The 27715-nt window shown below is 35.1% G+C and overlaps 2 protein-coding genes across 3 annotated transcripts; one reads left to right on the plus strand and one right to left on the minus strand.

The window, feature by feature from the left end:
- The first annotated feature begins 1810 nt into the window (after positions 1-1810).
- LOC133518293 (alpha N-terminal protein methyltransferase 1-like) lies at positions 1811-5246 on the plus strand. Its single transcript, XM_061851963.1, has 2 exons — positions 1811-2566; positions 4908-5246. The coding sequence occupies exons 1-2, from the start codon at positions 2121-2123 to the stop codon at positions 5164-5166; spliced, it is 705 nt and encodes a 234-aa protein (XP_061707947.1). The 5' UTR covers positions 1811-2120; the 3' UTR covers positions 5167-5246.
- Positions 5247-7139: 1893 nt separating this feature from the next.
- On the minus strand, positions 7140-23924 carry LOC133518272 (uncharacterized). Of its 2 annotated transcripts, none has more exons than XM_061851920.1 (2): positions 23277-23924; positions 7140-8975 (listed from the first exon to the last, which is right to left on the minus strand). In XM_061851920.1, exon 2 carries the CDS (start codon positions 8969-8971, stop codon positions 7388-7390), a length of 1584 nt encoding a protein of 527 aa, XP_061707904.1. In that variant the 5' UTR covers positions 8972-8975; positions 23277-23924; the 3' UTR covers positions 7140-7387. The 2 variants fall into 2 exon arrangements, with proteins under 2 accessions (XP_061707904.1, XP_061707905.1); XM_061851921.1 differs by having other exon boundaries at positions 23273-23346.
- Between the last annotated feature and the right edge of the window lie 3791 nt (positions 23925-27715).

A 27715-nucleotide genomic window follows, 5' to 3' on the forward strand; every position in this document is an offset into this window, starting at 1 on the left:
GTCGCGGGTTCAAATCCTGGCTCGTACCAATGAGTTTTTCGGAACTTATGTACGAAATGTCATTTGATATTTACCACTAGCTTTTCGGTGAAGGAAAACATCGTGAGGAAACCTGCATACATCTGCGAAGAAATTCAAAGGTGTATGTGAAGTCCCCAATCCGCATTGGGCTAGCGTGGGAACTATAGCCCGAGCCCTCTCGCACATGAGAGGAGGCCTGTGCCCAGCAGTGGGACGTATATAGGCTGAATTATTATTTATTATTATTACTTACTTTACTCTGTGGTATAATTTCAGGGCCCGTATATTTCATGCCGTTGACGGAAAAATGACGTCACGCGACATAGAGTTGATTCCAATTAGTATTTTCATAATAATTAATCGTTTGTCAACCTCTTTAGTTAAAATGATATAAATTCTTGTCAATCAGTAGAGAAACGGCAGAAACGTCTAACTGGCTTTCATCTTATTGTCATTCAACTTAAGAATATATTATTAGTTTAAATAATACATATTTTTGATTTTTAAGTGTGTTTTACGTAAATAGTATTTATTTTTCTACGCGCCAATAGGTAAGTATCAGTAAGTATTGTATTCTTTGGTAAGTAAGTACGAGTATATCTAAAGCCCCCTCCGGACTATGCGCGTGAATCGCGGCGCGACTTCGTGGCGATTTCACAGTTTGGTTCGCGGCAAGATGGCGCCGAAGCGTCAGCTGATCGGATTTAGTTTGCGGCAAGACACTGATTCAAACTGGGAGCTGTTAAATTGATTTTTGGTTGATCAAGTTCGCACCCAGTAACCAAGTAGGCGCCATAGAAGGTTATGACAGTTTACAGATTAACGTCGGTTAATCTGTAAACTGACTGAAAATCGTGAGCGAATCGCGGCGCGAAGCGATCGCGAGTGTTGCAAGTTCGCGTTTCGTGTCTCCTTTGACGCGGGCCTAATACCGACAAAAAACGGGGAATAAGGTGCGAAGGCGTGAACATTCTACGAAATCGACGCGAGGGCCCTTCACACTCGCGTTCGCGGCTTCGTGCCTCGATTTGCGCACGAGTGTGGAGAACCCTTAAAGGGTATAGCCGGGTAAGCATGGATGGCCAAACTGCCCTTAGCGAAAAAAATAATTCCTTATACTAGATTATTGACCTATATATATATATGTAGTGGTTTCACCAATAAATAAGCCTCAAATGCTTTAGGTTTTAAAAGAAATGCAAAAAAAGAAAAAAACATTTTTATTTTGTTACAGCCAAAGTACTAATCCGATTTCTTTGTGGTTTAGGTATGTTGTATATACAAATAAGGTCATTTTCTGAAAAAAAAAAAAGAATTATCTCTTTAAAAATAGTAAAAAATTGGGTTGAAAATTTTCAGAAAAATTTAAAAATTACGTGCGAGATTGCGACAGTTATCAAATTTACATATTTCATGTAGAATTTAATAATGTTTAACATATCTGATTTCAAAAATTAAAATTCATGTCTTTTGTTTTTATTGTCTCATGGAATTCAATAAAATAGATGTAATTCGACTTACTAGTACAATAATATAACCTTATAAACAATTAATAATGTAAACTAAAACTAAAATATGACTAAATTAAATCTAAAACTAAAATAAATCTAAAAATGGCCCCTGCGGCATAGTACCGAAATTAAAATTGGGATTAATAGTGTGAAAAACTCGAATATTATTTTAGATGCAAAGTAATTGTATTAGATGCAAATTAAACTATATTTATATATATAGGTTAATAATCCAGTAAAAAGAAATTATTTTTTTCGCTAAGGGCAGTATGGCTATACCCCTTGTAGTGTTGTAACAAACTTCCTGTATGTGAAATTACGTCATTCTTGCGTCAACGGCATGAAATGTACGGGCCCGTATACATACACAGAAGTGACAGAAGTCAGAAATGTCTAAGTTAAGTCAAATCGATAGAAAACGTATGGAGCTCATGGATAAATAGTACATATAAATAAATTCTGATAAAAAGTGAGAAAGTATTTTGAATAAACTCGTGCACGAAGAATAAATCGTGTTCAGAAAGTCGGGGTACTCAAGATTGACTACCTTGTGTTCCTGCATCTTAGGTATCACACATTTTCTGAAGCATGACCGATGCTCAAGAAAGTATATGCTATGAAAAAGCTTTAGAGTACTGGTCCGAAATTCCAGCTACAGTTGATGGCGTACTCGGAGGTTTTGGCTTTATTTCGGATGTAGACATTCAAGGATCTAGATTGTTTTTACAGTCTATTCTCTCGACCGAAAATCGACCATCTACTAATTTAGCTCTCGACTGTGGAGCCGGCATTGGAAGAATATCTAAGTATTTACTAATACCTCATTTCAGCTTGGTCGATGTGGTTGAACCAGATGAAAAATTCATAAACACTATTAGAGAATATGTTGGAAGTAATGCAGACAAATTAGGAAATTTATATAAAGTGAGTTTACAAGAATTTAGACCAGAAAAAAAATATGACCTAATTTGGAACCAGTGGGTTTTAGGATATTTAAAAGATGAAGATTTGCTTTCATATTTAACATATTGCAGGTAAATATGAGATTTTTTTGTTTACATTAATGTATGTAAATTATGTATCACAGACAGAGCCTGGAATTTGATCTGTAATAATTAGTTAGTGGCTTCCTATACACATACAGTAGCGGATTTTATTTTATCATATTGTGATTTTTCTGTAAAATATTTCAAATTAGATGAAACCAAGTACTGAATTTGTTGATAACTTATCAAAAAAGGTTATATTGATTTATTCTCAACCAATTATATGCTAACAGGCCGGTACATATTTCGAAACTCATTTTTCTGGAATTTAGTGTCCGTCACTAGTAGTATTTAAGTCGATAAAAATCGGAATATCGTGCTAATTAATAATCATATTTGTAAGAAATATCAGTTCCGTCATGGGGAGACCATGTGGAAATAAAAACTTAACAGTGGTTATACAAGAAGCAAGTATAAATTACGACGACCGGTCTGGCCTCGTGGGTAGTGACCCTGCCTATGAAGCCGATGGTCCCGGGTTCAAATCCTGGTAAGGGCATTTATTCGTGTGATGAGCATGGATATTTGTTCCTGGGTCATGGGTGTTTTCTATGTATTTAAGTATTTATAAATATTTATATATTATATATATATATATCGTTGTCTAAGTACCCTCAACACAAGCCTTATTGAGCTTACTGTGGGACTTAGTCAATTTGTGTAATAATGTCCTATAATATTTATTTATTTATTTATAAATGGCTATAGAAATGGTTTCACACAATCTACGCTAGCTAAGCAATTTCAAGCTCATTAGTCTACTATATCGAAGGTTTTGAAACGGGAAAAAGCTCACGGAGGTGTCAAAAGGCCCAACAGACCTGGTGGCCCACGCTGAACATTATGTTTGGTAGACCGCAACATTTTGCAAATAGCAAGACACAATCCACGACTCACATCGAGCGACATTATGCGGGAAATATCGTATGGAAATTCAGTTTCTGTGTCCGTACGTACTATAAGAAATCGTCTTATCGATGGTGGACTTCGTGCTCGTCTTCCTGCAAAGAAACCACTGATATCTAAGAAAAATCGAGCAGCTAGAAAAGAATATCTTTCTTAGACTCCGGAAATGTGGGAAAAGGTAATTTGAAGCGATGAATCCCAAGTTTTTACTGTTCCGAACAGATGGAATTAACTACGTACGACGTCCCTACAATGCTCGCTATGACTCCAAGTATCAGCTCCCTACAGTCAAACACTGCGGCGGCTCCCTTATGCTGCGGGGCTGTTTCAGTGCAAGTGGAGTTGGTCCTTTACATCGAATAAACGGCATTATGACGAAGGAAGTTTATGAAGGAATATTACAAGATCAGTTTCTTAGTGGGCACGCCAAAATTCCGGCAGAGCGTTTATGTTTCAGCAAGATAATGACCCGAAACATTCGTCTAATGGTGGTCTAAAACAATGGTTCAAAAAACGTAGAGTGAGGGTTTTGGAATGGCCCAGCCAAAATCCTATAGAAAACCTATGGAAGGAGCTAGGTCGTTGTGTGAGTGCAAGAAATGCAAGAAATGTCAACGAAAGATTTGAACGATTAAAGGAAGAGTGGGAACGCCTTCCAAGTTCTTTCCTCGCGAAGTTGATTCCATCACTGCCCCGAAGATGCTAAGCAGTTCTTGAAGCAAAGGGTTTCAGTACCAAGTACTAATCTAATATTTTGATTTTCATTGCAGAATCTGTAATTTTTGTTGTTTTCTTTAAGTATTAATAAACCACTTTTACCTATATTTCGAGTATTAGTTATTTTATGCACTTTTTAATAAACTCGTACAAAACGAGTTTCTTATATGGTGTCATACAAATGTAGTATATGATTTTATTCTCCATCTAAAGGACTTTCACATGATAATCGTTTAGGCGGCCTTAGTCGTTCTCATAAAAAAATACTTTAAAAAAACACAAATATGATAGATTATTTTCCGCTACTGTATAGGTATTAATGTCATTTCTTATCATTTGGTAATTTATTTCTTTAAAACCAAGTTAGGATTTATCCTTACTTGTATTGTACAATCCTATGTATTACCTATCTAAAATTAGAATTCAAACAAATAAAAAAAAAACTAAGAAATGTATTCCCTTTTAACATGATATGATAAGTGTCTTTATCAAATAATTTATTATTAACTTATTATTCTGTTGATAAGTTCAGTTGTCAATGTCAATAGAAATCAACAATCATCCAGCTTAAAAATACCCATCATAGTGTTACTTTTGCTGGAGAACTAATTGTAAATTAATATAAAAACCAAGTAATAAAAAAAAACAAGAAAAAAGACAATGGGATCCTGTATATCACTAAGTATACATTATTCTTTGATTTCAGGGATGCCCTGTCAGAAAATGGAGTTATTATTGTTAAAGAAAATGTGACGTCTTCAGGGAAAACAGAAAAAGATGATGCTGATTCATCAGTTACAAGACCATTGAAGGAATATATAAAAATCTTTGGCAAAGCTAAATTGAAAAGGATAAAACAGTGTAAACAAACAAATTTTCCAAATGGTATATATCCGGTATACATGTTTGCTCTTATACCTAACTTAATATCAGAAGCAGATCTTAATAATGATCTTAAGTTATGATACATCTAGTTATATTAGCATCTGTTGTGTGATATTTACAAATGTAATGGATTTTGATAAATATAACTGAAAACATCTTACCATTTTTAAATGATTTCAAAATGCTTAACACTCAGTAAAGCCTATTTCGCAGTTATCATACTCATGCGGGTTTGCACATTGCCCTTGTGTAAGATAGTACTATGCCAAATGCCCATATATATATGAGTATGTATAGCAATGTCCCACTCAAACTCAAACACTAAGGTGGTATGTGAAAATCACCTTATAGGTTTATATGCTTTAGTTTTCAGTGCAATCTTAACATTTTATATACTTATTATATTTGGTATTGTTACAAAGTTTGAACTTGCGTCTCATCCACATAAAACAAAATAGCCACAACCGAATAAAGAACCTCCAGCTCCACCTTCTATGAAATTGAAGCTGGAACAAATAAACATAAAAGTATACACTCTTACACTAGGTACTGTTATTTAACAAGTCAAATTAGAAGGAATTTATAATAAACCAAGAGCACCGGCCCTTGCTCAGTGTTGGGTTCTGTAGTAGCCCGTCTATCTTGTGATGGACAATAGGTGGACTTCAATGAGGGGTTTGTGTATATACTATGGATATAATAAGCAAAGCGAGCAGTATTCTTAGCACTACTAAGGAGGCATGACTTCGAAAACTTCAACAACATTAAGTCATGCTGTAGGTTCCCAACACACGGTTCGGAAGGGAGGTCCTGAAAATATTTACGGCCCACCCCGCCCACCGCCCATACAAATAAAAAAAACAAGTACCTTGTTGTGTAGCAATACTTTATTTATCTTATTTATTGTTAATAGATTGTAATTAACTTTGCCTAACATTCTAATTGGGCCTTACGAGGAAAGGGTTCTAGCGAAAAAAAAAACACCCCCAATTTACGAGTACGGGTTTACGAATATGTCCGCTTCATTGATATAGGTACTTCAGCAGATTCAGACGGACAGACAGACAGACCGAGTACATATCGAAACTAAGGGTTCCTAGTTGACTATGGACCGCTTCGGGGGTCTGGGGCTGACAACCCTATATATTTGTGTTCAGCATCAACAGAGGAGACCCCAAGCAATGAAAATAAATTAAATAAACTAACAGCCATTCCATTTATAGGCATTAGGTCAAATTCACAAAACTCTTGTAAGGGGCATTGGGATAAGTGCGTAATATTTTTCGACTAGTTGGGAAGCCTTCATTGTTTATTTTTTTCTTAACGATTTTGAATATGGTGTTGCGAAAAGGTTGAACTTAACGGTATGTATGCAGACAAGAAAAGTATTAAAAGTTTCTGAATCATAGGTCACCTGAATTAAAAAAAAACAGTACAAGAAAATCATATTTCCACAAAAAATTGTGTGTATTAATATACACACAATTTTGCTGGCTGGGCTGTTTGCTTGCCCCTTAAAAGACTTGTATTAAGGCGACGGATATATTATTCGTTATTAATCCCTTTCTTAATTATATATAAAACTTAACTAAATAACTTGAAAACCATAGTTTGTGACAGACTAGAGTAGGTAAATTTGGGTTATTACAATACAACCAAAATTTGGTTAGGGTTCAATACTAATATAAACAGTATAGATATAGAGTGATTTAATCAATAATTAATTAAAAGTGGAATTAATTATAAGTTAATTAGTTGTTAGTTTAATTATAAGTGGATTCCTGTTTCAGTAAACTGCCTTAAAAGTGATCAAAAATAGTCGATCTTTGACTGATTTGTTTGTTTGTTCATATAATTGTGACTTTTTTATTGAAAGAGACATTATTTATTATCGATGGCGCTTACACCATTATCAACGATCCTCCTATATAAATACAATGCTGCGGTACGCAGTGCGGCGTACGCGCCCTCGACGAAAGATCCAGGTTTCATAGATAACGTCACAATTAATTAAATTTACAATTAATAAGATAAATTTCATTCAAATATTATTTTTTTTACTATTTATTTTATGCACTTGCACCGGTTTTAAAATTTTTGATCACTTTTAAGGCAGTTTACTGTAACACTAATCGACTTATAATTATTTATTAAAGTGCTTTATATTTATACTATACTATTTTCTACTGTTTTATTAGTATTGAACTCTAACAAGATTTTGGTGGTAATTACTGGAAAAAAAAAACCAGTAGTTACCTTCAAACCGAGTTGGTGGTAACTAGTGGGAATAACCCGTAAATTTTAGTTGTTCAGTACCTCATATCTTCTAATAGGGGCCATGTCGATATTGAAATTACTAACTTTAATATAATTTCTAACATATTCTCGGTCACTCTCTGTTAGTGAAGTCCAACTTTCCAACTCTACTAGTATTCGTAGGCTCATACAACTCTGAATAATCCTTTCAATCGATACTATAGTTAAAAAGTCGGAATGCATGATCCGAAATTCTTTTAAATGAATCAGGGGATTTTTATCCAAAAGTTTGAATACAAATTCATCTGTTATATTAACGGCGGTACCTAAATGAATATATTCTACATTTAAGCAATTAGTGAGAACAAAAGACAATTGATCATCATTGCAAGTAGCCACACAAGTAAACTTTTTTAAATTTCGGAATGGCAATAACTCTAACTTTTTTGTATATAACGACGTATGTTGTATCAATGTACAATTATAGAGAGTTAAATGTTCTAGAAGAGGACACATCTGGCTGATATACATTAAAGCATTTAAATCTATTTGATCCACGTGTTCAAGGTGTAAATGTATGATGTTACAGCCCTTAACTTGAAGTATCTGTTTTACTTGATCCCCGTAGAAATCACACGACAGTAATTTAAGCTCACAAAGGTCCTTAAGACCTATGAGCATCATTAAATCCCCATGCACAGCATTGTGGAAGACAGTCATGCTTCGTATAGCCGGACACATATCTACTGCTAACTGCAAGTGGTTTGCCGGTGCATATCGACTAACATATGTTTTCAACTTTAATGGTCTAGCAGAAGAAGTTGTCAAATCAATGTATTCTAAAACTTTACCAATATCGTCACAGCGTCCAATGTCCTCCAGATTTTTACTTTTAACAAGTAATCTTGCAAAGCCTTCATATGTTACAGATGTCCTGTATAACTGTATAGCTTTTAGGGTTAGTAATTTAGCTAAGATGTTAATACTTTCATTTGTCACGCATTTGGAACTAGATACATCCAACTTTTCGATTTTTTTACAATTTTGTATTATACATTGTAAGATATTATCAGTGCAATCATAATTTATTGTCAAGTATTTAAGATTATGAAGTTCTTTGAGCGCTTCAATTATGGATCCTTCCATGTCGGCTGTTTTCCAGCCTCCAGAGAGAGACCCCAGGTTCAGATAAACTAGACCTGAGAGCATTTGTAATTTTGAATAGAAAACGCTACGCATCATTTTTGGTATGATATCGATAGAAACATAAGTCAAATTTCTTGTAAACAAAGTCTCGACCATTCTCACAATGACATTCATTTCACTGACAAACTTTCCCATAGATCCTCGGAAGTGTGCCTTCTTAGTGTTTTCCAATAGCGTTGACAGTGCTCTTATAACTTCAGTTACCAGCAAATCATGAACCATCCATGGAACATTGTAATCAATGTAATTACGAATACTGTCGATGTGGCGCGATAGTGATATTTGAGCAATGGTAGTGTCCCGCTGAGCTTGTGTTGAAATGGGCGCCATAAGAAGCTCCGCCTGTACTGCAATCCAGTCACCAAGCCTGCTCAACGCTAAGCTTTCAAGCGGTTTCGGTTGTTTGTATCTCGACATTGTCATTGACCTGGAAAATAATTTTTAAGCACGTATTTTAAAATAAGTATCTACAATCACTAAGTTTCAGAACTGTTGTAAGGAGTAACTACAGAAATAATAAGTTGTCTCCTAGCACTATTTTGTGTAGATTGACTGAAACCCATGCTAATAAACAGGAAACCTATACTAGCAAACAGGTAAACCAGTTAGCATGGGTTGTATGGGATATCGAACCTTCGCCTCCTCTTCTCAGTTATTTGTGGACGAATTTATTTGTTGCTTCACACTTATAAGGATTTCTCAAATTATTAACACATGTTATATCGTCGGCTACAGTCGCAAACCTCCTCCTAACTCCTAGAGTTAAGATTTTTTCAACTTAAGGTATTCTTGTATAAACTAGCAAATCCCTGGAAATGGAATAACAAGGTTTCCGACTTAGCCGACGATATGTAATGTAATAGGTAGTATTTTATGCAATTGTAACATAATTTATAGAGCTAGTCAATTGAGTACAGCGTTGACTAAAAATGTAATTACTTATGTCACTATTGCATAATTACAGTCGCCATCAGATATTTCGAAGCAGCCAAGGTGTCCAAATATTTGTGAGCAAGACTAAATTTCAATAAATTCTGCACACTGCAAATGCCATTTATATCACAACTATTGCAATGGCAATAAAATCTGAGCACGTTTTTTTTTCAATAATTTCTTTGCACACGTCCAGTCGAAAATATCTGATCGCACAAAATGTCAAACTTATCTAAGCAATAAAGGCTTTCACAAAAATCTGCTCATTTGAGGACATTATACTGTATGTGTTTACTAGTATATTAATTGGTTGGCTAATAGTGTGGTACAGTCACGTCTGAAAATATCGATACGAAAAATATGCCAAAAAATATATACACTACCTTAATATATGGGCAATAAAGTCGTGTATATATATTTTTGGCACTTTTTTCGTATCGATATTTTCAGACGTCATCGTACGAGTAAAGATAAAACTAGGTAACATTAACTCCCAACCACTAATAATGTCTTCCTTGTACCCGTACAACTACTCTACTTATCGTCTTTTCAAATTTCTTGAAGGAAATGTTTTTATTTTTAAGCACCTATATTGTACTTTATGATCTTACATTTATACGTGTTTTTGCATTGCTTATAAATGCAACTATGTGGAAAATAGCCATCAAAATAGTGACTCAAATGCTCGTGCTTGTGTGTATAAACTTCTTCATACCTTTTATTATGCTATGCTAGCCTAGTACTACTATTAAACTTATAATGCATATTTTGTCTTGGATAAATCGGAAACACTCACTACCTCGTAATAACTTATACAATCCTAGTCATTCGAACCTTAATTTACGGACTCGGATAACTCTGGGCTTGTTTCATTCCGAATAGCTGATACTTATTATTCTCCCACTATTAAAATCAACGGCTGTCAACTGACACGCAAGGCACGTAAAGAGGGACACATAATTATATCGTTTGACGTTACGTTACTCTTCTCGTGAATTGTCAAAATTTAAAATACGAAATTCACTTTATAGCTTGTTCAGGCTGCCTTATCTTATTTAACCTTAATACAAAAGCTAATAGTACCGTAAAGTCGGGTTACATGACCCTTTTTTCTTGTATTTTTTTATATACTTCTAGATCATTACGTTTCTATCCTTGATCCGAATTTTTAGTTACGGTTAGGTGCATCTTAAGGATACGTCGGATAAGTAAACGTAAAAAAAAAGTAAAAAAAACCCTTCTGCGTATTTTTTTTTATTTTTTCATTTTTGGGCCAAAGTTGATCTTAGATGCGGGTAAGTTTGAACTTTATACTTATTTTCATACAGAAAGTCCCACTATTAATCTAAACAACAAAGAAACCCAAGAAACCTCTTTAAGGTAGGCTAGTAAATGAAACGAATAAATTTTTGATACAATATTTGACATTTATTTGAGCAAAAATCAAACAAAAATAACTTTTTCAGTTCTGAGATAGAATAAAAGTTGTTCAAATTTTAACAAAACCTTAATTAACAGCCTGTTAATGAGAATCATCATTAGAATTAGTCAACATATACGATAATAATCACCTTTATTAGTAACAAGAATATGGTAATATTTTACCTCTAAGTAAAATAAAAGTACAAAATCTCAGTCAAGTAAAACTTAATACTGAAAACGTAACAAATTCTTAAATCACAGCATTTTAACGAGAATAATTGTTGGAAATAGTAGGCTAACAATTCGTTTTTGTAACTTAAGACTCACTTACACTTATTTTAAACCTATGGAGAGCAAAAACTCACAACAATCATGAAAAACTTAAAATTTAGATACCAGCACTTAATGAATTCAGTCTTTCAACGAAAACTATCATTGGATTAACGAAAACTATCAACTGATCTTCGTCTAAAATGACATAATCGTATGATTATGTCATTTTAATACGATGGGTACAATCAATGGGTATTACTTGTAGGCTAGCTACCCGCGGGCTAAAGTTCCCCGAAATGGGGGACAATGTTTACTATGATTATACTAACGAACTTTATGTTTCTAAGAAAAGACTAAATAAGTTTTTATTGTAATTGCAGCATTCTCAAAGACATGCTTTGTATCAAGATATAGGTATTAGTAAGCTAACTTACCTTATTTCGCTGTTTTAACCAAAAGTTTGCAGACACCATTTATGTACGTACGTCTCACCTCACGCTTGATCGATACTGACAAGTTGAAACCTGCGCAAGCAACGTGGAAACGGTACCACGTCGCGGGTAGGTAGTGCCATTTATGATTTTAGAGGGTAACTGCTACGATCGGGCGTCTATTGGCTTTGTGGCGGGATGTTAAATCTTTTTAATTTTTTGGGACAATCTTTACCCTTAGGGCTAAAGAAACCCGGTTTTACGGTATTTTATACAATCGTGATATAATAGAGAGCTTTTCAGTCGAGTACCGTATTTAGACGTGAAGGTAAGAGATTGAAAAGCTTGATTATATCACTATTGTATACAAATTATACAATACTTTTTCTATGAGTCAATAAAAACCCTTCGGCCGCGTATGTAACCGGAGTTTTGTAACCAGTTACATAAAAAAAAATATCCTCATAGGATACAGGTAAGTAATAGGATTTTTACCTTTACTGATACCTGTATGATTGTTCGTAACTAGTATCCAGTAAGGAATAAATAATACTCTATGAAACCATGAGTGATATTATTACGAGTACCTGGGCGACCGAGCATTGCTCGGCTATAACCATTTATTGTAATAATATGGTGATGTTTAGGTGATAATCTACATAAACTTAAAAAAGTAAAATGTGAACTGACAATTATTATTATTTACAATCCACAGACATTCTATGTCAGGGGCCTATTTCTCGTACGTTACAAGTTCACAAGTCTACAAGCTTACATTTAAAATTTCATTGTACGAGTGTGTTTTAATTCTGTTTCTCTTGGGAATGATTACCACAAGTGCTACAAGGCGGCTGTCTAAAGTTAGAAAATAGGTTTGTTTACACTTTATTGAATTTAAGTGACAATCAATCTCATCAACTCGTCCTCAACAAAATGGCTGACTTGTGTTTTCGGAATATACAAGCGTATAATAAATTGGTAACTCTTGTATTTCTATCTGGGGGCACGACAGTGCCCCCACCAAGTCGAGCAAAAAAGCATCACGGCCGTACCATCCTTTTCTCGAAGCAATTCAGACCATTTTCGACCCCCTGTAACTTCGTTGTGGATAAAACTAGAAGACTGAAATTTCAGTAACCATGCAGGCATTGTAAAGACACGGTATATTTCAAATTTCATTCAATTTGAACCAGTATTTTAAGAATTATAACGGGTCAAATTTCTTAATTTTGTCACTCACTGACTCACCGATCATCAAAATTCTAAGGCACTTCTAGCAAACCTAGAAGCTTCAAATTTGGAATATAAGTAGTGTTTGGTGTATGAATCAAGGTAAATTCAATCGCCTGAAAACACATGTAAATTCAATTATTTAGTGCGATGGCCAAGTCTCAATATATTTATATAAAACATTAAAGAATTTTAATATTGATATGCGTCACTATAAGATGCTGTTAATTATTACGTAACAACTTAATGCTTCGAGTACGGAGATTCCAGACACAATTGATTTTCAATTGTTATGGACCACGATCGTGGTCTTAGAGACTGGACGTATTAAGACAGAAAGTCGCTTAAGTAGAGACTGAATAAATTAATAACCGACTTGGTATTACATGGATCTCACAACTTTTTACCGCAGAACAACTGAGTTGCGAGACTTGGTTTTTTTGACAAGTATTGTTTTTGATGGGATATTTTTTACAAGTTTCCGTTTCACGTAAATGTATAATTGTTACAAGAGCGGGGATAAAAGAGTTTTCACAAGTGTTGTTGTTTCACAAGTTGACAAACACTAGTAGATATTATATGTGTCAGTGCATCTGGAAAGGTACCTAGTCACGACATTTAGTTACCGAGTTACATGAGTTTTTGTGGAAGCTGGTGAAAAAGTGCCAAAATGGGTTTGTGTTATAATTGGGTTATTTACATCCTAAGGAACACGTGTGTATAAGAATATCAGTAAAATTATGTTTTTTTAGTATATTTCTCCGACTATAAAGTTTAGTAGTCAGGGTACCTTGTCACGCCATGTCTTAAAAGCCTTTAAATTTTGAATAATTTTGTCAATATTTCCATCGAGGGTAGTCAACTACCTCTTTCTAAGATAGGGTATAGGATCGGTCTATAGCAAAATGATTATTTGAACCAAAAAAAATACTTAATATTTTTTATAAGAAAACATTCAACTTGCATGACTCTTGTATGAAATAACTATTTATTTTAATTTAATACGTTTGCCATTAATTAGATCAGAGGTGCTGAAGGTGAAGGTGCCGAGGGGCCGGGGGATGGGGCGGGGAAGGGGAATGTGACGCGACTCGTGCGCCGCGCGCCGTGCGCGATATTAGTCTGCAGTCGGCTGCCGTTGTGTTATATTAAAAAAATCCAATAATTCTATCATTACAGACCTCGACATTACATTTACTTATTTTATTTTGTTTTGTACTAAAACAAAGTATTTTGATTTAAATAACCATGCCCGGAATATTTCACCAAGCCTATTTCATCGATATCGATACAGAATTGCACCTTCACTATCGTGTGTTGTCCATGCTGAGGATAGATTGAGGGAAAATACCGATTAGGTATATTTCTCGTACTAAAACCACACCAAGGTCGCGTCACGAGGTGTATAATAATTAATTTGTTGATCTCGAATTTAGTCAATGAAAAATTGAGCTGTGATTTTAGTTGTTTGACGTTTAATTAGTATTATAATATTGATTGAAAGACTGACAAATCATAAATTAGGTGCAGTTATGTACACAATTGAGTAATTTTTTCTAGTTTTCCTCCATTTATGTAAGATAATGACTTAGCGTGACAAGGTACCCAGTTTAGTAAAATGCTAAACTTTATGTCTTACACGACTAAAACAGAAGTTTTTATAAATAAGAATACATTGATTTCCGCTATAATTATCCTAAATAACATTTTGTTACAGATATTTCTTGCATTATAGGTACTAAAATAGTGATCTTCGAGTTTAAGTTACTAAAGTTTAGTAAATGTCGTGACAAGGTACCCTAGTTACGTTTCCATACAAAAGTTTCGACCGAGTCACTAAACTTTATTGTTAAAAAAAACTGCTTTAACACCATTTCTATTATACCATTGTGGTACACCACGCTCGATACCATTTGATCTTGTGATATAGCATGAATTTACTAATTATTTTGTTGATTTTTAATATTATTAGTGATCTTTTTTGTAATTGTTAAAAATGCGGTAATTATTAAATTTCTTTATGATTATGGAGTTTTCTTTCATTCAATTGTCCCAAAATGCCATAGAATATGTAACTATGATCAGAAACTAACAGTTTTAATCTCATTATTTTATGAATTGGGTATAATTAACACTTTCGTGTTTCTTCCACCCTGGCATGTTCAACCTAAGGAATCAGAATGATTAACATGTATTTTTAGACAATTCACCTTTATTATAATTATTTAACATCCAAAGATTATGATTATACCCTTCACTATGTAACTTCGAAGTAGAAGTGTGTTTTTTGCCACTATAAACTTTAAATGCAATTTTCTCAACTTGTGCATTTCGGAAGTAGAAAATTCAAAAATTTATATAAAAATAGTGGTTCCACCTACAGTCATTATTCTTTTTTGTATTGATAGCAAATTTAATCTACTTTTTGAAACTATGCATAACTCAATACCTGCAACAAGGTACTTTTCCATGTGCACTGACACATATACTAAAATAGTAGTTTCGTTTCTCAAAAGCTGTACTTTATACTTAATTGTGTCTTGTGACTTATCAATAATAAGGCTTAAGTTCTGGGCACAAGTCAGCAACGTCAGGATAGCTGAATACCTACTTTAATACATAGAACACAACTTTAACTCGGGAACAAATAATCGTTATACACACAATAAATGCCCTTATCGAGTACGGAACCCTAGGACCTTTATCTTCGTAAACAGAGCTACTACCTACTAGGCTATACGCAGCCTGCCAGCTGTTTAGACATAATATAAAATAAAATGGTTTGCTAGCATCCGTAGTTTCCCCAAATATATAAGCCGTATCATTGAAGTGAATAAAAGTGACCAAAGTGCTGAGATAAAAGCTGCAAAGCCGGCACTATTCAATTTATTGATATTTCTCGATTAATAATACCTATTTGAAATTAACTGCAATTTTGAAACAAAACTGCCTTTGATAAACGTAAAGTATCAGAATTTCACATTTTCGTTGTTTTTTTACTTAAAAATCTAGTAAAAATATGGTGAACACCAATTCCGGGACCAGTTCCGGAATCCCGGAATTGGGACTCAATATCGAAAATCAGTTCCGGAATTGGAAACCGTCCGATATTGCAAGCCTTAGTCAAGAGGACGAAACAAAACGACAGCTCAAATTAATTATTTATTTTAGGTTGTATAGTAGACACAATTGCTTCATAAGTCATAAACGCACATGTAACACCCTTAATATAGCAACATCTATAGACTACGAAAACTACTTACCATTGCTTGTTAGTCTCCATAGGCTACGGTGGCCCAAAATCGAGAAAAATCTGTTTAAAAATTGAATTTAGCAAGGAGCAAGTACCAGGGCCTCATGAGTTACGAGAAGGTATCATTGACCACCCCGCCGGGTCCCGGCGTCCGGTCCGGGGCGCGTACGAGTATGAAGGTATCGCGGCTGCTCGCGTATCTTTAATAGCTGTATACTTTTGGCTTGTTTACCTGTATGATTTTAATTAGTTTAAAGTATTATTTTCATTCCCTTCGGCCGCGTATGTAACCGGAGTTTTGTAACCAGTTACCTAAGAAGAAAAAATAATCCTCATAGGATACTGGTATCCAAGTGATATATTTTTTTCCTTTCACGTAACCGAGTTACAACCTAGGAAAACTTCCTAATGATAACTGTAATGGCTCATAGACTTAATGCAAAACATACTTAAACGTTACACTTTTCAAGTTTGGTTTTTACATTACAACCTAAAACAGAATATAACATGTGCTGCTACAGGATCCGAAATCTTTCATTAAGGAATCTTCTTTGTGAATTGTAAATAAAATATCCAAATATTTTAAATTTTAATTCACAAGTGTCGTGTAGGTAGGATTCTGGGCAAGTATAAATGTATGGCTTTGCTATATACTTCATTTTTAGCATTATAAAAAACCGGCCAAGAGCATGTCGGGCCACGCTCAGTGTAGGGTTCCGTAGTTACTCTTACGTCACAATAAGCTAAACTGGAGCTTAAAGTATAGTAAATTGTTAACCAAGGGATGAAACGGTACCTTTCACCCGAGTTAAACAAATAGGCAAATTTGCATAATCAGTACCTAATTAAAGTAAGTCTTTTTACTATGAAAGGAAAACTTTTTGCGATAACTCAAAAACAGCTAAACTGATCATGTCCGCTATAGTTTTCATTTAATGTGTTTCTTAAGCTCTACTTCCACGATTTTTTTCATTTTTTTTGGACCTATGGTTCAAAAGTTAGAGGGGGGGGGACACAATTTTTTTTTTTCTTTCGGAGCGATTATCTCCGAATATATTCACTTTATCAAAAAATGTTTCTTGAAAACCCCTATTAGTTTTGAAAGACCTTTCCAACGATACCCCACACTCTAGGGTTGAAGCGAAAAAAAAATTTCACCCCCACTTTACGTGTAGGGGAGGTAACCTAAAAAAAAAAAATTTTTAGATTTTATTGTACGACTTTGTCGGCTTTATTGATTTATATATCCATGCCAAATTTCAGCTTTCTAGCACTAACGACCACGGAGCAAAGCCTCGGACAGACAGACAGACAGACAGACAGACAGACAGACAGACGGACATGGCGAAACTATAAGGGTTCCGTTTTATGCCATTTGGCTACGGAACCCTAAAAAGGCAAACAATCTAATCTTGGCGTGTCTTTTTTAACCGACTTCAAGATTTCAAAAGAGGAGGTTATCAATTCGGTTGTGTTTTTTTTTAATGTTTGTTACTCCATAACTCCGTCATTTCTGAACCGATTTTGAAAATTATTTTTTTGTTTGAATTTATATATATACAGATTGGTCCCGTTTTTGTCAAAACTCAGTTCTGATGATGAGATCCATGAGGAATCGAGGGAACTCTTCAAATGTGAAAGGCATACATATAGTGAGTTTTATATTTTCTTTGAGAAATCAAGCATTTACATTTAAAAAAGTTACATTTGATGAAGTGGAACTGCTGATGATGATCAGAATGGAACTCTTCAACGACGCATAGTACACGTTTGGCGATTTCTCCTCTTCGCTGTGTTTGTTAAGTAAATTAGATTTTCAAGACAATTTTTTGTCAGGTTCGAGTTCTGACGATGGGGTCCATGAAGAATCGAGTGAACTCTTCAAATATGAAAGGCATACATATAGTGATTTTTGTATTTTCTTTAACAAATCAAGCATTTGCATTTTAAAAAGTGACATTTGATGAAGTGGAACTGCTTATGATGATCAGAATGGTACTCTTCAACGACGCATAGTACACGTTTGGCGATTTGTCTTCTTCGCTGTGTTTGTTAAGCAAATTAGATTTTCGAGACATATTTTTGTCAAGGACTCGAGGGAAGTCCTCAAACGTTAAAGGCATATATATAGTGATCTTAGTATTTTCATTAACAATTCAAGTATTTACATTTGTAGAAGTGACATTTGATGAAGTGGAACTGCTGATGATGAACAGAACGGAACTCTTCAACGATGCATAGTTTCACGTTTAGCAATTTGTTCTCTTTGCATGTTTGTCAAGCAGTTAGGTTTTCAAGGCACATTTTTATATTTCTATCCTATTTAGTTTTTTTTTACTAATTATCTGGTGCTTTATTTCATGCATGGTGTGAAATAATTTATCTTAAATACAGTCGAATTCCCTATTGCGGGTATCTTACCAGTCAACCATAGGGCAAATCTGAAATATGTCAAGGTGGGTGCAGTGGCAAAAAAAACATGTTACCTCCTTTTCTACATAATTAGGCGTAGGACGCTGTCTTTAAATTCATTGTATGAAATCTAAAATCAACAATAATCGTTCTTTCACCGGTCTCCCTCATTGAAGTCGGTTTTTTTTCTTAAAAATTATATTGTAAACTGCTTTTTGAAAATAAGTAACTTTTACTTATGAAAGTAATGTAAATTATCGTATATGATTTATAATTGTTATATATTTAGTTATTTTTCAAACGCGATATTCAATAAAAATACTTGTCAATATCGCTCACATTCTTTCTACTTAATGCTAAAAAAGCGAAGTAAGTAAAAAAAATCTACGATTAATGCGGCATGTTAATGCATTTTTGTAAGCGACGGTTAATACTAATAAATAACACCAGCATAGTGTAGTCTCGTAACGATTTAGTAGTAGTTAACGTGATAAAATTTAGGGATTAAATGATGATGAAGGTGATTCAAGAGATCGAAATAACATAATAAAGCATGCAACAGCTTTTTACTCGGAACTATATAAGCAGCCTATGGATACAATACAGTATGAACAAAACAACTCTGCTCAACAAGAAATGGTACAAACATCAATAGTGAAACCAATAGACGCAAAAGAAGTAATGGAACATATCAAAAGATTAAAACCTGACAAGAGCCCAGGCCCGGACCAACTCACAAATGATGCCCTAAAAATTGGAGCACTTATACTACACCACTATTACTGCACTATTGGAACACCTAGTCAACATTTTCAACAAAGTATTGATAGAAGAAAAAGTTCCAACGCAATGGTGCCAATCCAATATCGTATTGCTATACAAGAAAGGAGACCCATTTGACATCAGCAATTACAGACCCATTCGCCTACTTTCCTCAGTCTACAAGCTCTTCTCATCAATATTACTAAGAAGAATAGCACCAGAAATTGACAAACACCAGCCAATTGAACAAGCCGGCTTCCGGCCACAATACTCAACGGTTTACCACATACATGCCATTGAACAAATTGTAGAAAAATTCAAAGAATTTCGAATGCCACTGTATGTGGCGTTCGTGGACTACTCAAAGGCATTTGACAGCCTAATACACACCTCCATATGGAACACGCTAAATAGCAACAAAATCAATGAAAAATACATCAACATCATAAAGAACATCTACTCCAACAGCGCCAGTAGGGTACGGCTAGAAAGACTAGGAGAGGAATTCAAAATCGGAAAAGGGATGAGACAGGGAGACCCCCTCTCTCCAAAACTTTTTATAGCGGTGATGGAAGAAATATTTAAAAAACTTCAATGGGAAAAGAAAGGCATATGGATATCAAATAAATAACTAAGACATTTGAGGTTTGCGGACGATATAGTTCTATTTTGTAACACTGCCAAAGGTCTGGAAACAATGCTAAACAATCTAAATTCAGAGAGTCAAAAAGTGGGCCTCCACATGAACGCGTCTAAAACCAAAATTATGACGAACAATAACAAAAAAAGTATAACCGTAGAAGGAAAGTCAATCGAGTATGTGGACAGCTATATAAAAAAAAATGTTTATTGAGTTAGCACAAACAAACGTGATTTTGACTGGGCTGGTGCCTCTTTTTAAGCGTACATGACACTTGTGTCAAGAGACACCGCTCTCTCGTAGGTAATAACAGAATTTTTACATATAGGTACAATAGCTAAGCTTAAGACTTAAAACGATCTTTTTTTTTTAATAACTTAAAAAATAGAAAGAAATTTAGTAGGTATAAAAACAATTTTTAACAAAAATCTGTTCTTAATAGAGAAAGCGTAGATTTATAATTTTGAAGGTACAATTTGGTGGACTACAGTTTTAATAATCAAGGGAATAAGTGTGTGTGTGTGTGTGTATGTGAGTGTGTGTGTGTGTGTATATACTTAGGAAAAATTATTTCGTTTGACCCCAATCGCAACGAAAACGAGGTGGACAGGAGAATAAACATAGCTTGGAGAAAATACTGGTCACATAAAGAAATCCTAAAAGGAAATTATAGTTTAAAAATAAAGAAAATAGTTATGGATTCCTGCATCCTCCCCAGTTTAACCTACGGATGTCAGACATGGGTCTTCACTGAGAAAGTTAAAAAAAAAAATATTTTGCCAACATGCAATGGGAAGAAGCCTTTTGAAATTAAGAAGAATAAATAAAGTAAGAAACACAGATATCCGTAAGAAAACAAAACTGACAGACGCACTACATTTTAGCTTAAGACAAAAATGGAGATGGGCTGGACATTTGGCTAGATACAAAGTCAAGAGGTGGACTATTCAAACAACCAAATAGAAAGGTCCACTGGGCAAACGGAACTCAGGTAGACAAAGAAAGAGATGGGTTGAGGACATAATAGCAATAGCAGGAAAGAACTGGGAAAATACTGCTGAAGACAAAGAAAAATGGAAGAAGATGGAGGAGGCATTTACCCTCAAGGGATCCCACATCATAGAAATATAATAAAAGTCAATTTTATAACAGATGTGTGAGAACAAAGCTTAAATAATAATAATAATAACTTGTGGCGAGCTGTTGGGGAGTAACGACCCCACGGACCCGAGTACTCCCACGAGTCGGTCAGGGTCTCCGTCTCCGGCGTGTCTTCCTCGGTCGGAGTGGACTCCAAGGAGACCCGCAGGACTCTCAGCTCTGGCTTGCCTTCATTGGCCGGCCAGAGAGGAGTCGTAAGAGCTAAAATGCTCCAGGGGTGGAAGTGAAAACTTGCATAAGACGCGTGTTGGCACAGTGGCTGTTATCAGCCACTGGGTAGAAAGCGGCGTACACCTCTCGACACCCCTGAGCCGCTCACACCGGTGTTGCTCCTGGTCGTCTTTACGACGGCATTTTCAGGGGCCCACCTAGTGGGCGGCGAGTCACCGCCTGCCTCGATAACTAGTGAAAACATTGTTATGGCAGGTGTCCGGACCTCTTTGCAATAACCCAGTCTCATTGTTCTCCCAAACTTCAATCCATAGACCGTTATACTGTTCACTTTTACTACAATAGTCCCAATGCCTGCTGCGACCGGTTCATGGGTGTCGTCTATTGTTGGGCCTGTGAACGGGTTCCAGCAGGCGTTCTACATGACATTAAAGCTCTCCAAAGGGCCTCTACATGTTGGATCTATATCCCAATGCAAGCCTATCAAAAGACCGGGATTTATAGGCCCGTGAAATCCAAGGAGATATAATAACTTAATAAAATCTAATTAAAGTCCTTAAATCCAATTCCGGAATTTTCGATATTCAGTGGTCTCAATACCGGAATTGTAATATCGGAAAATTTGTCCGAGATTCCGAAATTTCGGATTGCAAGCCCTACTCTTGACCGCGGCGAGCTGTGATTGGTCTATTTCATTATAGTTGACTAAACCGTTTCGAAATGAATATTATAGTAGAGTTGGGAGCCCATACACGAAAAGAACCCAATTACAGTTTGGTATACGAAATCTTAATTCAACCATTACAGTCGACGAGTAGAAAATAGTACATTACGATACAAGTGCGAAAAATAGGAAATTCAAAACTAGTGGCGATAAATTAAAACACGACCGAAGGGAGTGTTTTAAATCGACACGAGTTGCGAATTACCTATTCGCACATGTATCGTACAACGTTTTACAGTACATATGGCCCTTTAAATGTTCGACACAGGAACGTAATATGCTAATTTACCCACTAGTGCGGAAAAGTAGCACCATATGTACTGTAAAGGTATATTTTGCTATACTGTGCAGATCTTTGTGAACCCCCTAATTGCTTAGATACGTTTGACATTTTGTGCGATCAGATATTTTCGACTGGACGTGTGCAAAGAAATTATTGAAAAAAACCGTGCTCAGATTTTTTTGCCATTGCAATAGTTTTGATATAAATGGCATTTGCAGTGTGCAGAATTTATTGAAATTTAGTCCTGCTCAGAAATATTTGGACACATTGGTTGCTTCGAAACCTTCGAGCTTGGTTGTTTGAAATATCTCTACTTTCTACTTTAAATTGACAATTTAGGTAAAAGTACCGTTATTTATGGAATGGGGAATTAATTATCAGAATAGAAATTGTACAACAAATCCATTTAAACCCATAATTAAAATGCTTTTTTTTATGATAGAGGAAAAAAATTATGCTTATTGTAAAAAATGAAAATAACATACTTACAAAGTACAGTGCTCTAGAGCAGAAACGTATCATTTTCTGCACATCCTTTAGATTCTAAAGGATGTGCAGAAAATGATACGTTTAGAACATCAATGACCCACTTTCAGAGCATGAGAAATTAAAAATATTTTTTTATACATGTAGCCTCAATGGGCTCGAATAAAAATTTTAATTTAATTTAGGTAATTGTATATACGTAACGTATCGTGGTCGGAATATAATTATTTGCATCAATTTTCCATAGGTACAATACAAGTGGTGCAGTCGGTGCCCTAACATAAGTCTACTTTTCTATACAATTGTGTGGCGACGTTGGATGCTCAAGTTGAAGCATATTACTGTGCAAGTTGTTTGAGGAACCAGTGCATATTAATGTTCAGCAATCAATAACCCTCATTTATTTAAAATAACGCGCGGGTAAGCAAGATTCAGCGTTCACGCATTTAATTGATAGTAAATAATCAATTAATTATCATATTAATCTATTATCTAATCTTATCTAAAAGAAAACAATTTCGTCTCGATTTAGATTTTACGCACCTACCTTTATTAGCGCCTAGACTTATTTCATATAACTATAGAACAGGTTGTGTTATAAAAATTAAATTATAATATATAATACACTCAAATCACTTCCCAACAGTTGGTGTTTTTACGAATAAAACTGAAAGGAACAGAAACATGAATGATCAAAATAACGCTGAGGTGTATTTTTAGATGAACGATGATAGAATGTGTTCGCTCTGGCGATCTTATTTCTGTTACTCATTGAGCTCATATAGACTCTACTCGATCTAGACTCGGAAAAGTCTGGTATAAGTATTATAGATCATAGCATAGGTACCATTCTAACAAACTACCTATAGGTTTCGCGTTAAGATGTTATTTCAACGAATCTTCCAAACTGAACTTAAAGTAAAATACTGTGTAATCCTGGGCTATAACCGCGAAAATCGAAGTTAGTCAATAACGGGCATTTTTCTCTGTCACTCTAATTACGTCTTAGTGAGAGTAAAAGAGAAAGATCTCCACAATTTGCGAATTTCGGTTTTCGCGGTAGGCCCCCAGGATAGGGCGCGCTATGCGCCGTTCGATAGAAATTGCCCCAACCTCGTGGGTTATTTACAGAGGGCCTACTCCACAGACTTATCAAACGCTAACCAATCATCCCATTTCGGTAGCCTACCCTGACCAAGCAACGAACACCGAAAAATCGAAAATGGTTATCTTCAAGTACGATAGAGAGGCAGATAATGATTTTCGATAGAGAGGCAGATAATGGTTTTCGGGCCCCAGCTAGGACGTAAACGTCAATTTGGCTCGCCGATTATCACCGATCATGGAGATATAAAGTGGAGCACACTCTAACTTTTTTTGTTATAGTAAATTGAACCTTATCACTGAGGCAGAAAGGTGTTCTTATCAGACTAGAGAAAACGGTCTACTTGAGATAGCAAAAATGGGGCGCGGTGTCTCACTCGCAGATGTTGCCAATGTTAAAAACATGCCATTGTGGTAGTATTTATATCAATATACTACTGAAATTAAATACTGTCTTATACTATTTTAGTGCTATATACAGAGTGCGGTTCTCAAATCTTTTAAGTAATTTGTAAATAATTATGATGTCAATATTATTAAGTGATTAAACCAAGCATGTGCACAACAAAAAAAAAACATTAATTTTAATATGGTAGACATTGTAGAAACTTTGAATATTAATTGGTATCCCCAACTTGATGACATATTTTCGTGATATTTCCAAAATACGTAAATGGTGGGGCTCAGCATTTAATGGCGAAATATTTATAAAAATGGGTAAAAAATGTTGTGTGACAGGTTGTAGAAGTGAAAGTTTTGCTGATTGTGGTATATATTTTCACAGGTGGACCACATTCATTCAATTTTACGATAAAAATACAAGACGATAATTGTCAAACTTATATTAACTTATACTATTATACCCTGATTCATAATTAAATTCCATCAAATCTACCACTGTGTTGCCAGTACGAGGGTTGCTACTTATATATCCGGAAACAAAAAAACAAACAAACGTACACGGCTGAAAATGGTTTTATTGTTTTTCAAAGTATTCCCCTTGATGATGATCTATGCACTTTTGCATTCGTGTGAACCAATTTTGGAAGCACTTCTGCCACTCCGCCTGAGGTACCTCCATAACGTGTTGTTTGAATGCGTCGACAGCATCTTCAGCGGTCGAAAATCGTTGACCGCGTAATTTATTTTTTATATTGGGAAATAAATAAAAATCATTGGGTGCCAAGTCAGGGCTGTACGGCGGATGACCCGTTAATTCCACATTCTAACCTTCCAAAAATAGAGTTGTTTCGCGTGACGTATGACAGCTGGCATTGTCATGATGAAGAAAGATTCTTCGTCACTGGTTAGTTTTACGAATTTGTTCAAATACTTCCGGTAAGCAAATGGTCGTGTACCAATCTGAATTAACCGTTTTACGGTTTTCTAGTGGCACGGTAGCTACATGGCCATTAATACCGAAGAAGCAGGCCACCATTTGTTTCAATGTACTTTTTGCACGAGTAACTTTCGTAGGGTTCGGCTCATTTTGAAACACCCATACCGTTGATTGTTGCTTCGTTTCGGGATCGTATGCATAGATCCAGGATTCGTCACCTGTATAGATGTTATAAACGGCCTTTGAGTCACCACGGTTATATTTTTTAACATTTTATTGCACCATTCGACGCGAGCATCTTTTTGCTCCTTAGTTAAGTTGTGCGGTATCCAACGCGAAAAATTTTTTTTTTACAGCTAAATGATCATGTAATATGCTATTAATGCTAGTCATAGAAATACCCAGAGTCGCCTCTATCTCGCGGTACGTAACATGTCGTTCGTCCATTATAAGTTTTCACACAGCACAGCCTCAATATTTTGTGGTACAACGACCGATTTCGGGCGACCTGCCTTAACTTCGTCCGTAAGAAGCATACTACGTCCACGATTGAACTCACTAAACCAGTGATACACAGTAGTTTTAGATGGAGCTTCATCGCCAAAAGTTGAAGTTAGTTGATCTATGCACTGTTGTTGTGGTAAACCACGCCGAAAATCATAATAAATCATAGCACGAATATTTTCACGAGTGAGTTCCATTCTTGCAGCGAGATGACATTTAAAACCCGTCAAAAACAAAACACTAGCGTTAATAAGAAAGAAAAAATATACCGGCCAGTACTTAAAAAAGTTCAAATTTTACCATGGAGGTCAAATACACTATTTAAGAAGATTGTAATCCCGGTTTCCGGATATATAAATAGCAGCCCTCGTAAAATGAAACGTTCCAAAAATAGTAAATATATTAATGGCGAACGAATGCACGTAAGTAAATAATTTACTACTAATTTGAAATACAATATTTAAATGCTTAGTTAAAAATAATCAGACTTATTAAAAAAGCAGGTTTTGGGCAATGTGAATGTCATCTCGCCTTGTGTGGTAGGGCATAGCACAGCAGATGTCATTCCAGATCTAGAGCAGAGCCCAACTGGGGAAGTACCTCCACCTTACAGAAAACCGCAGTATGACCAGCCCAAGATTTTTTGAATTTCCCGCCAAAAATGTGTAATATTTCAGTAGCCAGACTCTATATTTTAGTAAAGGTGGACGTAAGCGAAATATGCCTTTGAAAAAACGTTTCATATCATTATGTCTGCACCTAAGATTAATGAAAGAGCAGACCGGCAACTATTTAGTGTTCCATATTGAGCACCAGAGTCGTACAAATCAGTTAAAAAAGAAATCACATTTGGAACAGATGCTTGGTAAACAAAAAATATGTCGATGTGCTGCTTTGCATTCTTATTTAGATGTAACAAAAACTCTTCGTAGTAGTGATGTCCTATTTGTAAGTTTGAATAAACCACACGGATCAATAACTTCCCAAACCTTAAGTAGGTTGATTAACAATACTTTGCAAGAATGTGGTATTGATATATCAATATTTATAGCCCACAGCACAAGACACGCTGCGACGTCTAGGGCTCATAGATTAGGAGTCAATTTAGATGTAATAAGGAACACTGCTGGTTGGAGTGGTACCTCCAGCACGTTTGGACGCTTTTCTAATAGAATTATTGTTAAAAATAACAATTCCTGTACCTTGGCAAGAAGTATATTAAATGATTCATTGTGTGACAATTAACAAGGTGATAAAATATTGTTTAATTATTTTCTGTTTGATCTTACAGTTGTCCATAATTGGACTAAGAATACATTCTCTTTATAATGATTAACCTGACGTTTTTTCATTCCAAGTATCATTCCTCTCAATATCTACATGTGATAAATGCTAACCTCGAGGACAAGCTTGAGTATAATTAATGATTAAACGAACTTAGCTGAAGTGAAGTTCGATCATAATTATACGATTAGCTTGTCCGAAGAGGTTAGCATCCCACCCTCCCTAGGTAAACCCCTAGAATTGAAAAGAAGGAGTGAAGATTGCCTCTGAACTAAATGATGGCGCTAACTAAATGAAGTTACAATATACCCGCCAAAAAAAAAATGTTTGAGCAAATGTTTTTGCCGATAAGTCTTCGAAATAAAGTTCGTGAATGGCGACACCGCATGTGTTACTACATGTGATAAATGCTAACCTCTTCCGACAAGCTAATCGTATAATTATGATCGAACTTCACTTCAGGTAAGTTCGTTTAATCATTAATTATATGGAAGTGTCACAGTTAGTTCAACAAGCCCCGTCCGATACATAAATTTGTATAGAAAATGACTTTTTTCCTGCCTATTGTATGTTTTTCAAACGAATTAAGCGCTTTTGATCCTAATATATAGGAATAAAATTATTTATAACTTTATAATAAACTGTTTTATTACCTTTTATCTTCAAAAAACTTCAAAATATAGATATCATTATCTCTTAGGACAAAAGATGCCTGTGATTTTGATTAATATGTAACATAATATTTTTTTATTTGT

Source organism: Cydia pomonella, chromosome 5 (genome assembly GCF_033807575.1).
Source record: "Cydia pomonella isolate Wapato2018A chromosome 5, ilCydPomo1, whole genome shotgun sequence".
NCBI classification, from domain to species: Eukaryota; Metazoa; Arthropoda; class Insecta; order Lepidoptera; family Tortricidae; genus Cydia; species Cydia pomonella.